This window comes from Pteronotus mesoamericanus, unplaced genomic scaffold (assembly GCF_021234165.1).
Source record: "Pteronotus mesoamericanus isolate MK-2021 breed Mesoamerican mustached bat unplaced genomic scaffold, CSHL_Meso_final scaffold_174, whole genome shotgun sequence".
Lineage (NCBI taxonomy): Eukaryota > Metazoa > Chordata > Mammalia > Chiroptera > Mormoopidae > Pteronotus > Pteronotus mesoamericanus.
Genome location: NW_026555309.1, coordinates 27,874,813 through 27,887,514, shown reverse-complemented (window position 1 = coordinate 27,887,514; position 12,702 = coordinate 27,874,813). Strand labels below are relative to the sequence as shown.

At 33.4% G+C, this 12,702-nt stretch overlaps 1 protein-coding gene across 3 annotated transcripts in view; it reads left to right on the top strand.

Annotated features, from left to right (window-relative positions):
* Window positions 1-11,443, top strand: part of CSMD3 (CUB and Sushi multiple domains 3) — a 929,671-nt gene extending 918,228 nt beyond the window's left edge. For all 3 annotated transcript variants that reach the window (XM_054590414.1, XM_054590413.1, XM_054590412.1), the window contains 4 exons: window positions 2,262-2,374; window positions 4,683-4,770; window positions 7,023-7,158; window positions 10,816-11,443. In XM_054590414.1, coding sequence (XP_054446389.1) covers window positions 2,262-2,374; window positions 4,683-4,770; window positions 7,023-7,158; window positions 10,816-10,975 — 497 coding nt within the window. In that variant the 3' untranslated portion in view covers window positions 10,976-11,443. The remainder of the gene's footprint in view (window positions 1-2,261; window positions 2,375-4,682; window positions 4,771-7,022; window positions 7,159-10,815) is intronic.
* Window positions 11,444-12,702: the final 1,259 nt, after the last annotated feature.

The window sequence follows — 12,702 nt, the reverse complement described above, 5'->3', positions numbered from 1 at the left end:
ACACTGTATGCTACCTACCCGTAGTCACTTAGCATGCGTATCAATAGAAGATCAACAGCAACCTCACACTAAGTCACAGTAGCCATTGCATCCATGTCACTTAATCTCATCACATAGGCACTGTATCATTTCACATCATCACATAAAAGGGAGAGTACAGTGTCATAAGATATTCTGAGAGAGAGAGAGCACACTCGCATAATTTTTATTAGAGTATATTTTTGGAATTCTGAAATTATATTGTTATAATTGCTCTATTTTATAGTTACTGTTATTAATATCTTACTGTGCCTAATTAGTCATTTAAACTTTATCATAGGTATTTATGTTTGGGAAAAAACAATGTACAAATATATATAGGGTTCTGCACTATCTGCAATTTCAGACATCCGCTGGCATGTTGGAAGTATACCTATGGGTAGAAATACTATTAAACATCATTTTAAATTATCGAATGACCCTGCACTAAACCCAGAGTATGAGTATTAGAAGTTAATATGTATTATATTTTTAAAATTAAAAATGTGTGCAATATAAGTTGAAAGAAGCTTTATATGAATAAGAGCAATGCATTTCAATTATGAGTACTAATTTATATAACTGTGAAACAAACAATTTATTTTAATTATCTGTAAAAGAGTTAGCACAAAATAAATGCATATAGTTGACCTTGAACAACAAGGATATAAACTACATGGGTCCACTTATGTGTGGATTTTTTCCAGTTGACTTAACGCAGTTCTAACTTGAGCTGTTCAAGGGTTTTTGCCTTGGAATTTGCCTAGGTGGAGGGCAGTCTTAAATTATACACAGATTTTCATCTATACAAGGACATTCAGTGCCTCTGACACCCACGTTGTTCTAAGATCAACTGTACTCACTCTAATCCAGAAAATTTTTAAAAAATTTATAAGTATAAAAAAGCAAACACGAATAATTCAATTAATTTAATTTGCTGTCGCCATCTCCATATACATAAATTATAACCTTTCCCAGCAATATTATTTTTGATTACTTTTATATTTTTTTCTATTAATTGTAATTTGCATTATATCAAGATCTATCTATCATTATATTTGTGTTCCCAGCATACTCTAATGATACTTTATTACATACATAAAAGATTAAGTGAAAGAATGAATAGTCAAATTTCAACCATTAATCACAAAATTTTTACTTAGAATTATATTTTTTATTGTTCCCCTGAACACATTTACATTTCAGCTTATTTCTACCTTTAAAATAGTCACTGTTCAAGGAAAAAAAAATCACTGTATATATTTTTGCTTCTATCTTTTATGTCATTACATATATTGACCTTGTTGAACTAAAAATCCCACTTGATTTTTCAAGACCCAGCTCAAATATTTTTTTTTTTTTAAATAAGGATTCCCTGGTCACTGTAGTGTGAAATAATCCCTCTCTTCTGGTCATTTATTTATCGCATTCCCCCATCTATTTTAGTTAGTTGTGTACCTGACTTAAATCTCTACTTAATGGAGAACACATGTAAACCCCCTATATTTATATAGGAAAAGAATATATTCATCTTTGTGGCTGAAGTTGCATCTAGAATACTCTTTTTCACATGGTTGCCACCAAATTTAAGAAAAATATAAGGAATTTTAGAATGTGGTTCATATCTTTAATGATTTTAAATATGTTTGAGGGAAGAAATACCATATTTTTGCCACGTGTAATGCACTCCCACGTATAATGTGCACCCATGTTTTTGGCACATACTTTCAGGATACAAATCTTTCATCTTAATTTTTTAATTAAGTGTTGTATTTATTTATATTTAGAAACAGAACCAATTATTGTATTCCAGGTATTATTTTTGCATATGGATATTGTTATTGCTTTCTAGAGTTACACTTTTAACACATGAGCATAAATAAAAGAATTAAAAACATTTATATAGATCTGGAATTAGTGCTACCCAGGTATGATGCACATCCTTATTTTTCCCTTAAAAAGTTGGGCAAAAAATATGATACTTTTGTTTGCACTATCATGGAATGATGTAAGAAGACTAATACTTAATTGTAATAGTGTAGGTCATTTAAACCTACAATGAAGATTTAAGTTGAGAATTTCGGCTGAAAGAGAGATCAAATGTATATTGCAGGACTTGTAAACAGCATTATGGATAAAACTGGACTTGAGTTGGCCTTGTTTATTTCTTTTCCAATCATGTGTATTACATGATGTACTTAAGGAGTTATAGATAATAAAATGAAGCATAACTGTTTTTACAGGAGTATATAAAAGCCAGGAAGCTCGCCTAATGTTACACATCTATCTTATTAAAGTACCAGCTCATGCTTCTGTGAAGAAAATGAAGGAGGAAAATTGGGCCATGGATGGCTTTGTAAGTATGGTTCTTTAAAAAGTCTGCTGCTGACACAAATTTGTGCTTAGGTTTGTCATTAAAATTCCAGAAAAAGATATTTTCCTAAATTTAGCTAATTATGAACACACGCATATACATATAAAATGGTACAATTACTGTTAAGGGTAATTATTTTGGGAAAAAAAAGACCAAGTGTATTTAGTAATCTAGAGTGTTAAACCTAGGATTATTAGATTCTGGTGAGTTTTGCTTACTTCTATAATGCTTATGCATGCAGAAGTATATAGTTTTGTCTTGCTACCATTAAAATTATTTTGTCTACAGTCAGTATTATGATAAATCAATCTTGATAAAATATAATTCAGTCTTTGGAAACACTGAGGCATAGGCCACATACTAAAAGGCTTCAGAAAAATTGTCTGCCCATTAAGTTTTAAGCACAGATTTAGAATATTTTCTAAAATTGTCTATGAACAGGAAGTTATGTAAACTTATTCATGTGGGGAGATAGTTACCATAGCTTCACCATGGAGTCACCCCATCCTATTCAGCCGCTTGTGTGAATGGAGTTTCTAAATTGGGAATTGGAGCAAGTCTTATATTCACATAATGCCCAGGAGCCTTTGTTTTAAAATGAACATGAGAGAAAGAGCTCTGACCATTTCTCTCAAATAACAAGCCTTCTTTTACAAGGAACACCTAGCAAGAAAGAGGATAGTAAGTCAGGCTTCAATAAGTTTGGTTCCTATGGAAAAAAATGTCCATTCTGTTTCCCTATCTGTACCATTATTCACGGAGTTGGGGACTATTTTTTCCATGTACTCAGGTTGTTTACTTGCATAGTTTCATCTAGGAAACAAAATGAATGCATTTAAATAATAGAGTTTGAGCTATTCTCTTTAGAAGCAATTAATTTGTACAAATGGCCATGCCCAGAGTATGATGTCTGATAATAAAGAATAAATCTTACTACATGTGGTGGTGTATCAGACTTGTATGGATGATTTTGTATGATATTTTGCTTTTACGGGGAGAGACTCAAGTTTTTTTCTTTGTTTTGTGTATTTTTACAACTCTTACAATAGCATACATGACTTAGCTAATTGCAACTACCAGTAATCAGAACAAACTTCAGTTAACCAAGAACACTGAAAAATTTCAATTCCTATTTTATCTATGAGATCAAGCGATAGAATGCATGTACAGTCTTACTTGAATATATATAGTACTCTACAGCATTAGACATCCCCAGAACATTTCAGAGACACATAACCACTATATGGTTCTAATATGTCTGAGGTTGGTTATGGATAGACTGATTGCTGATTTCAGCCACATTCCTTTGGCTCTACTTGAAGCCATGGTAGCAAGTTCAGATCTGCTCCAGGTGTCTGACTCTAGGGCCCGGGCTGGAGGGGCAGCAGCTACCTGGAGCTTATTCTTTTTTTGTCCGAGGTCAGAAGTGCTAAGGGACACAGTAGAAAACAGGCACCCCCCCTTTTTAACAGTTCTATTAAATTCACCCATTTAAAGTGTTAAATTCAATGGCTTTTAGTATATTTAGAGATGAGTATCATTGCCATCATTGATTTTATAATAACTTTATTACCTAAAAAATAATTCGATACCCTTCCGCTATCATCCCATCCCGCCACTCCCCATCCCCACCCCAGACCTAGGCAGCCACAAACCTATTTTCTGTCTGTACAGATTTCCCTGTTCTGGACTTTCATGTTAATGGAATCATAGAATATGTGGGCTTTGTGACGGACTTACTTAACTTATGATAATGGGAAAAATGCCTTTTAAGACTAGGTTAGGAACTGGCATTATCAATTCCACCCACATCCCATTGGCCAAAGCAAGTCACAGGACTAAACCCAACTCAATGAGATGGGAAGTATACTCTTTCCATGAAGGTCGGTGGGAGTGGAGAGAAGTGCATGTATGCTGAACAGTAATCTAATCTAAAAAACACAGTATTTTCATACTTTAACTTTTAATTGAGCATTTACCTCCATCTGTTTCATCATATCTGTCTTTTTTTTTTTTTTTTTTTTTTTGGCAGTTGGTTGCTTGGCCTAAAAGAAATGTATATATACACATAATCCCCCTTTTTATATCATAATTATTTAAAAGTGAAAATTTTTATTTTGCTTATAATGATGACAGATTTGTTCAGTGTCCTGTATTTTACATGGGGGGAAGATCTGGGGGAGAGAACATTGCATAATATTCACTTCAGAATAAAATTAAATATATATTAAGTCTGAGAAAATATAACTGAGGCCAAATCTACACTTAATCAAATTATAAATATTTTTAGGTCTCTGCTGAACCTGATGGAGCTACTTACGTGTTCCAAGGATTTATTCAGGGCAAAGATTATGGGCAATTTGGACTACAAAGACTGGGTAATGTATTTTTTCATTTTCATGTAGTTTCTTTATTACTCCAGACATCATAAGAAAATATAGAGAATTCTGTATATTAGGCATACTTACTATAGTTTGAATTTTGTATTGTCAGGACTATATACATTGATCCATTTTGATAGCCTTTTAAATAATCACATTCTTCAAAATATTGGTTCTCCATGTACCAACTCTACAATGTGGTTTTCATCATATTTCTAATAAACATGACAAACTGTCTTGCCCTTAAGCAAATATAAAGGAGAAAAAGTGATATAGATATAAAGGAAAATATTAAACTGTAAATTATATTATCTTATCTCATGAGAACTGTAATACTTCTCTTCAGTTTGAATATTGTTGCAATTTTCTTACTCTTTCAAAAATGAGTGGCTCTTGAGAAACTCATAGAGTCTGGAAAGGGAAAATAACTTTGCGGAATGGATCTCTTTTCAGGACTTGGTGCTCTGCAGATACCTACATTTGCTGTGTCAGTGGCAAAGGGTTTTGTCATTCTTATTTCCAATTCTGCTAAAATGAGTGTAAACACTGGCCTTGTTTGAAATGCATTTATTAATATAGTTTTGGTTATACTGTTTCATATTATCTTATTGTGGTGTTGATACATAAAGAATAAATTCAGACTCTAAAACTACATTTTTATGTTTATCTTAAAAATTTATTTACTTTGAACTTTACGTAAATATTATGAATCCCTGGAAAAATAGGTATAGAATGAGGCACTAACTTTTTAAACCTAAAGTATAATTGATATTTACTTGAATATAACTATCAAAAAGTGAAATTAGCTTTCTCTAAATGGACAATAATAGTGAGATATCATTTCTGATAATGGCTTACCTAAAATTGTATTATTTTTAAAAACAGCATAAGACATAACATAGTACAGTGACCCGATTGAGTAATTAAATGCAAGATGTTGTCATATAGTATTTGCAAAAGTATCTCAAACACTGCATGTCAAAAATAGAACCTATAAAAAAGGAATTGAAAAATAACTGTTAGTTATTTTCTTTTGATACATGTGTCAACATGTTGCCAAACCTGATTCTGCGCATTTTCTAACTGTGCTAACCTTTTTTGCCTTTTACTGAGCCCAAGTAAAACACTCTACCAGGGGTGTCCAACCTGCGACCCGTGGGCCGCATGCAGCCCAGCGTGGCTGTGAATGTGGCCCAACACAAAATCGTAAATTTGGTTAAAACATTATGAGATGTTTTTGTGATTACAAGTTGCAATGTGTTTAACGTGTGGCCCAAACCACACGTTAAATACATTCTCCTTCCCTCCAGTGTGGCGCAGTCTTCTCCTTACTGTGTGGCGCAGATGCCAAAATGTTGGACACCCCCTGATTATGCCTCCTTACCTCTTCCATGCACGCCTCTTTTCATGCAAGTTCTGTTGATTTTAACCACAAAATGTTCTCCTAACTCTATCTTTTCATGTTCTTTCTAATGATTTAGTTCACATCCTAATTTTGTTTTACCTGGGTCGCTCCTGCAGCCTTCAGACTACTCTGGCTTCTGTTCCCAACGCCCTCAAGCCCACCCCACCCCAGCCACTGTTCTAAGTCTTGTGTCTTATCATTGGGTCTTTCATTTCTAAACACCTTCAGTCATCCCTCACTGTAAACGAGCAGTGAGTTCGAGCTCTTTAGGATGTTTATGTCTTTTCAGAGTCTAACCATAGTTAACCATTTTAGCCTCATATTCTTGCCAGTCTTTGACACACATCTCTGCCTAATGCTCGGCACATCACCTAAGTATGCCACTGAACTTCCCATTTGTCGGTTTATGATAGTCCTGGATCCTCCTCCATTTGTTGTTCTACTGATTCTTCAAGGCCAAGCTCATATTGTGCAGCCTCCAGAAAACATCCTTGCATACTACCAGATGGAATTACACCCTCCCTTCCTAAAGTACATTCATTAATCATTAATTAATGCCCAATGATTTCACTTATTTATGTCTTGGTGTTCTTCCTACAGTTGCATAAACTCTTGAATTCAGGCACTTTGTCTATTTTTTAATTTCTGTATCCTCCCCTGAAAAAAAAAATACATAGAGTGTGCATCATGCAAAATTCTGTGGAAATGAGCTGAAAAAATACCATTATTTTTTAAACTATGTAAATTTCCAAGAAAGGAAGAAATTAATTGGTTCAGAAAATAAAAATTTATTGTGATAAAATTGAGTTGATTATGTATCTCTAATTTATTTTTTATTTTATAGGATTGAATGTGTCTGAGGGTTTAAATTCTTCAAATCAGCCTCATGGTACAAATAGTAGTTCTGTGGCCATTGCTATTCTTGTGCCTTTTTTTGCACTTATATTTGCAGGATTTGGATTTTATCTTTATAAACAAAGGTAAGTTTGTTGATTTTAACTGCAAATATTTTCTAAATCTATATTCATGTTCTTTTTACTACCCTGATTTCACATTCTGATTTCTATTTTATTCTGGACTGTTGCCATAGCCGTATACGAAATATTGCCACATTTGTGGTAAACCTTATTTTCCCTGCCTGCCTCTAACCAAATATGTATGCACACAACAAAAATTAGTCTTTTAAAGTGCATAAGCATTGAACTTAACCTTTCTTCTTTTGCCTGTCAAATTTCTAGTATATAACTAATTGTATAAGCTATTTTTATATTATGCATAATGAGACATCAGGGATACAAAATCTAGGTTAAGGTTTAAAGTAAAGAGATGATATCTGCCGTCAGATTTATTTGGGGAACTAGGGAGCAACTTATGTTTAAACCTCTTAGTGCACATGACAATACTGACCAATTTTACCCAGGCAGGCAGTTGATAGAGTCTTCTAATCCTCTTGAGTACATTCTTTTGCTTTAAGAAGATTATGAAATTAATATGCTACACTCGTGATATGTCTAGCATAGGAATACACATATTATTTGTTCATCTTTGTTCACTGTTCCATTACAATATTGTGGTTGAGAGGCCTTACTTTGCACTTCCCCTCTGTTTAGAACTAGCCCTTATCAAGAAAAGAAAAATTTGTAGAAAGTAGATATTTAAATGAATATTACCTAATTGTATTTTTCCAAAACTGATGCTTTTATTATAAATATCAGTGTTTGTATCATTTAAGAATAACTTAATATTACATAAATTTGTAATAATTGTGTATGTATAAGCAGCTCTTTAGGCCTTGTCAATATCAGACTTTACTGATGATAAAAATCATCACTACATGTATTTATGAAGCAAGCTATGACAATCTTTTTTTTTTTGGTGGTAAGATACCTGTAACAGAGAACCACTGAAACCACCCTAGGTGTACAACTCAGTGACATTTAGTATATTCAGTGTCATGGTACCATCACTGCTAGTTTCGCAACATTTTCACTATCCCAAAAGGAAACCGCACCCATGAAGCAGTTACGCCTTACTCCTCCCACCCTGCCCCACCCCAGGCAACTACTAATCTGCTGTCTGTCGGTATTGATTGGCTTATTCTGTCTATTTCACATAACTGGAATCATACAATACATGATATTTTGCATCTGGCTTCTAAAACTTAATGTTTTAAAGTTTGATCCATATAATAGCATGCATCAATACTCCATTGCTTTATATGGATGAATAACATTTCATTGTATGTTTGAATGTTTTCTGTTTGAATGTGCCCATTCATTAGCTGATGGACATTTGGATGTTTCCTACCATTTGGCTACTGTGAATAGTGCTGTTATACTTATTTGAATACAGGTTTTCATTGGGACACCTATTTTAATTGTCCACATCCTTGTCATCACCTGCTATTTTCTGTTTTCTTCTTATTATTGTTTATGATAGCTATCCTCATGGAGTGCAGTGGTCTCTTATTGTGGCTTTGATTTGTATTTCCTAAATTACTAATGACATTGAATATTTTTTTCAAGTGCTTTTGATTTTTTGCCTATCTTCTTGGAAAAATGTGTATTCAAGTACTTGGCTTATTTTTAATTGGATTATCTGTCTTGTTGAGTTGTAAGAGTTCTTTTTGTGTTCTGGACATTAGACTGTTAACAGATACGTGGTTTGCAAATATTTCTCCCTTTCTGTGGGTTGTGTTTCTACTCTTTTATGATATCCTCTAGTATACAAAAGTTCTTCATTTTGATGAAATCCAATTTATTTATTTCTTTTGTTACTTGTTCTTTTAGTGTCATATCTAAGAAACCATTTCCAAATTCAAGGTCATGAGGATTTACCTGTATGTTTTCTCCTAAGAGTTTTATATATTTAGCTCTTATATTTAGAACTTTGATTGATTTCAAGTTAATTTTTTGTTGATGGTAAAACCTTTTCTTTTGTAAAGCTCGATGATATTATTTTCCTTAAAGCTGTTGATCACTATTAGCAAACAGAACTTCTTTACGTCTTCATGATTCTTACTTATTTGGAATGAAATTATGTTGCTTCTGTTTTTTTATTTTGAATCTAGTTTGAAAAAAAGGAGAAACAAATATGACTAATTAGAATTATGCTGTTGGGAAGGGTGAGCTGTAAGTAGTGTAACTACAGAGGTGGCGCCTCTGAAAGAAACTTAAGGCAGCTTTTGCTTTTAGAAAAGAAAGATTGTCTTGCAAATTACCTAACAATTTTCAGTATAAAAAAAGTTTAGAAAATGCATTAGGGATAGTAAAACAATATAATGACAAATATAAATTATGATAAAATATAGTTGAAATTAGTGGTGCTTGCTGTAAACAAAGGAGTTGAGAAACACATTTATATATATAGGAATTAGGTCCCAGAAACAGGTAGGGCCAGTCTGCCTCTGTACCATTACAAATGTCAGCAAGTTATTGATGTGGGAAAGAGAAACTGGAAATAAGCATTAGCCAAAAGTGAGAGAAATAAAATAATGAAGCAGGAGTGCAGAACAGCAACTTACACCAGCCAGCCTAAGCTGCATACTTTTTATTAACTAAAAGCGAACTATTTTGATGATTTGGGTATCAGTATAGTCATTTCCTCTTTGAGATTTTGAATTTATGTGCTCTAATAGCATTTTAAAACAAACAGCATATTTCTGTCTTGAAGATACTCCAAATATCTTCTCAAATTAGGCCCCAGCGTTAGCTGTCTGCTATACCTGGAATCCCCTTCTATTTAGTGCAGAAGGAGCTCATTCTTGTCTCTCAGTTCTCAGGTTAAATTTTACCTCCTCAAGCAGACTATTTCTATTATTTAAAGTGCCTTCCATTTACTTCTTATCTTAGTAACCATTTTGCTTTTTATCAAAACAATTCTGATTAGGTATTTTTTTTGTTTTATTTTATTTTTTAAAATATTTTATTTGTTTATTTTTAGAGAGAGGGAAAAGGAGGGTGAAAGAGGGACAGAAACATCAATGTGTGGTCGCCTCTCATGTGCCCCCTACTGGGGACCTAGCCCTCAACCCAGGCATGTGCCCTGACTCGGAATTGAACCAGTGACCCCTTGCTTTACAGTCCGGCACTCAATCCACTGAGCCACACCAGCCAGTGCTGTTTTATTTATTTTTAATTTATTCTCTGTGTTCTGTTACTACAATATGAGCTCCATGAGAGTACTATGTATACTTTAAAAATATACATATGTTTTTAATGCCTAGGCTCATGCTTGGCGCATAATAGATGCTCAGTAAATATTTGATTAAGTGAATGAATAAATATTAATGAGGTTTAAATTCATCATCACCATCACAACTTATACATGCTAATTCATAAGGATATGCTATTATATCATAAGAAAATTTAAGATAGTAGCCATAATATATCATTTACTTATATTTGTATTGCTCATAATGGCACTATATATAAATATGTATTCTTTGTAAATAAAGTCACTCAGGATTTAAAAGTGAAAGGTAAATTGTTCAAATCTCATGTATTGTGTTTATGATTTGTCACTAAATACTTTCCAGTTACATTATCCGTAAATGATAATTCAAAATTATATTCGAGCCTACATTGCTATTTCTGGAAGAAAGTTAACACTTAGCTAATCGATGTTCTCGTCAACAGGACTGCACCCAAAACACAGTACACGGGATGTTCAGTTCATGAAAATAACAATGGCCAAGCAGCTTTTGAAAACCCCATGTATGACACCAATGCGAAGTCAGTGGAAGGGAAGGCAGTGCGATTTGATCCCAACCTGAACACGGTCTGCACAATGGTATAGCATGGCAGCCCTCTGCCTTCGCCGGGAGCTCGAAGACGACACAACACAGTGCACATTAGTTCACTGCTAAAAAAAAAAATAATAATAAAGCACACTTTTCAGGACTTGCTGGGTCACCTTTTCCTGAGGAATGATAGAGAAGAGTGTTTTTTCATAAACTGGACCATAATTCTTCTTCGTGTTTACCATGGAGAGTTTTACAGAGATTCAGCTGCACTCTGAGAGTGCTTACTCACAGTTTATTTGCTTTTTTAAAAAAGGAGATTATTCTAAAACATAAACTTATTTGCATATATTGGAGGAGCATCCATATCAGTATTTCTGTGCTTTATAAAGTATATTAGAGGGACTGGGTTTTAAAAAAATGATATAGGGTAGACAATAAGAGCTATACTTACAAGAGTCGGTAGATCTCTGACTTCTCTTTAACTGTCATGCGCTACATCACACCCATAGGTCTGTATTTCACGCCACTCTATTGGCTATTTGGTCTTGGTAATTAAGTCATTGTTTTCCTTATTTCCATGGTTATTTGAGTTTGAATCAAGCCCTGAAATGTTTATGAGCTAATTTATGCCACAGAAGAGATATGATTACCCACTCTGAATCGACTCTTTTTGGTTTTTGTTTTTCATGATCATATTGCTGTTCTGTTTTTAGACTGGTTGCCATAGTTTCTGCAAACGACAAGACTATCATGCTGTTCTCTGATTCCCTCTTTATGTATGACCACTAGTACTCAGTGAGCCATGATGTAGTGTTCAATCCCTTGCTTCAATCAGTTTTGCCACCCAGAAACCACTTTAGCTGACAAAAAGAATCTGTAACAATGATGCTTTTGCAGTTTTCTGAGACACCAAGCTTCTCATCCTTTACCAAGCTTTCCAATGTTTTTGAGAGACCAAATAAAACTTATAAATCTATTATAATTCATTTACAATACTTAGACTTGCCCTTCTAGTTGAGCCTTCAAATTTATTTAATGTTGTTTTGAACTTTTATCTAACAATTCAATCATATATTTTGGACCAGATCCTGAAACATAATAACAAAAAATAACAAAATTCTACTCATTCAAATCCTAAAGTTATGGGTTTACCAAATTTTCATATATTTAAAAATTTTATGCCATTATTCTTAAGTAGGCTCAGCTATGACAGGTTTCTTTCATTGTCAAATTAAGACATGCATTCAAGTATTGGTGGCTCATTTACAACTCTATCAGTAGTGTCAACATTTTGATTTAATAAGCCATTGTCTTCCTTTCATAGCATGTTTTACTTCATTGAATAAATTATGTACCCAGTGTGAACTGTTTGTTGTTGTCCCTTTCAGATATGGATAACTCTGTAAACAGTCTTGACTTTTTGTATCATGAGACAGAGTGGCTAAGAGAAATCATTGCACCCCAGAGCGCTGCTTGGATCTATCTCTACAACATTTAGTGAATTTCTTGTAAACCACTTTGAGATACTTTGTTCTGGAAATTCATACAATTTTCTCAACATTGTACTCTACTGACAGGATGCTGTTTTAAATTTTATGCCATCAGTTATTTATTCTTGTTTATTCCAATGACTGCAATAACAATGACTCATTCATTAATGTTAAGGTTAATACATTTATGATCTTGTTTAAACAATGTTTCTTCTGCAACTGGCTACTCCTCTTATATTAATGCATACACTTTTGTAAAGAAGTATATTTTTATGAAAAAAAACTTTGTA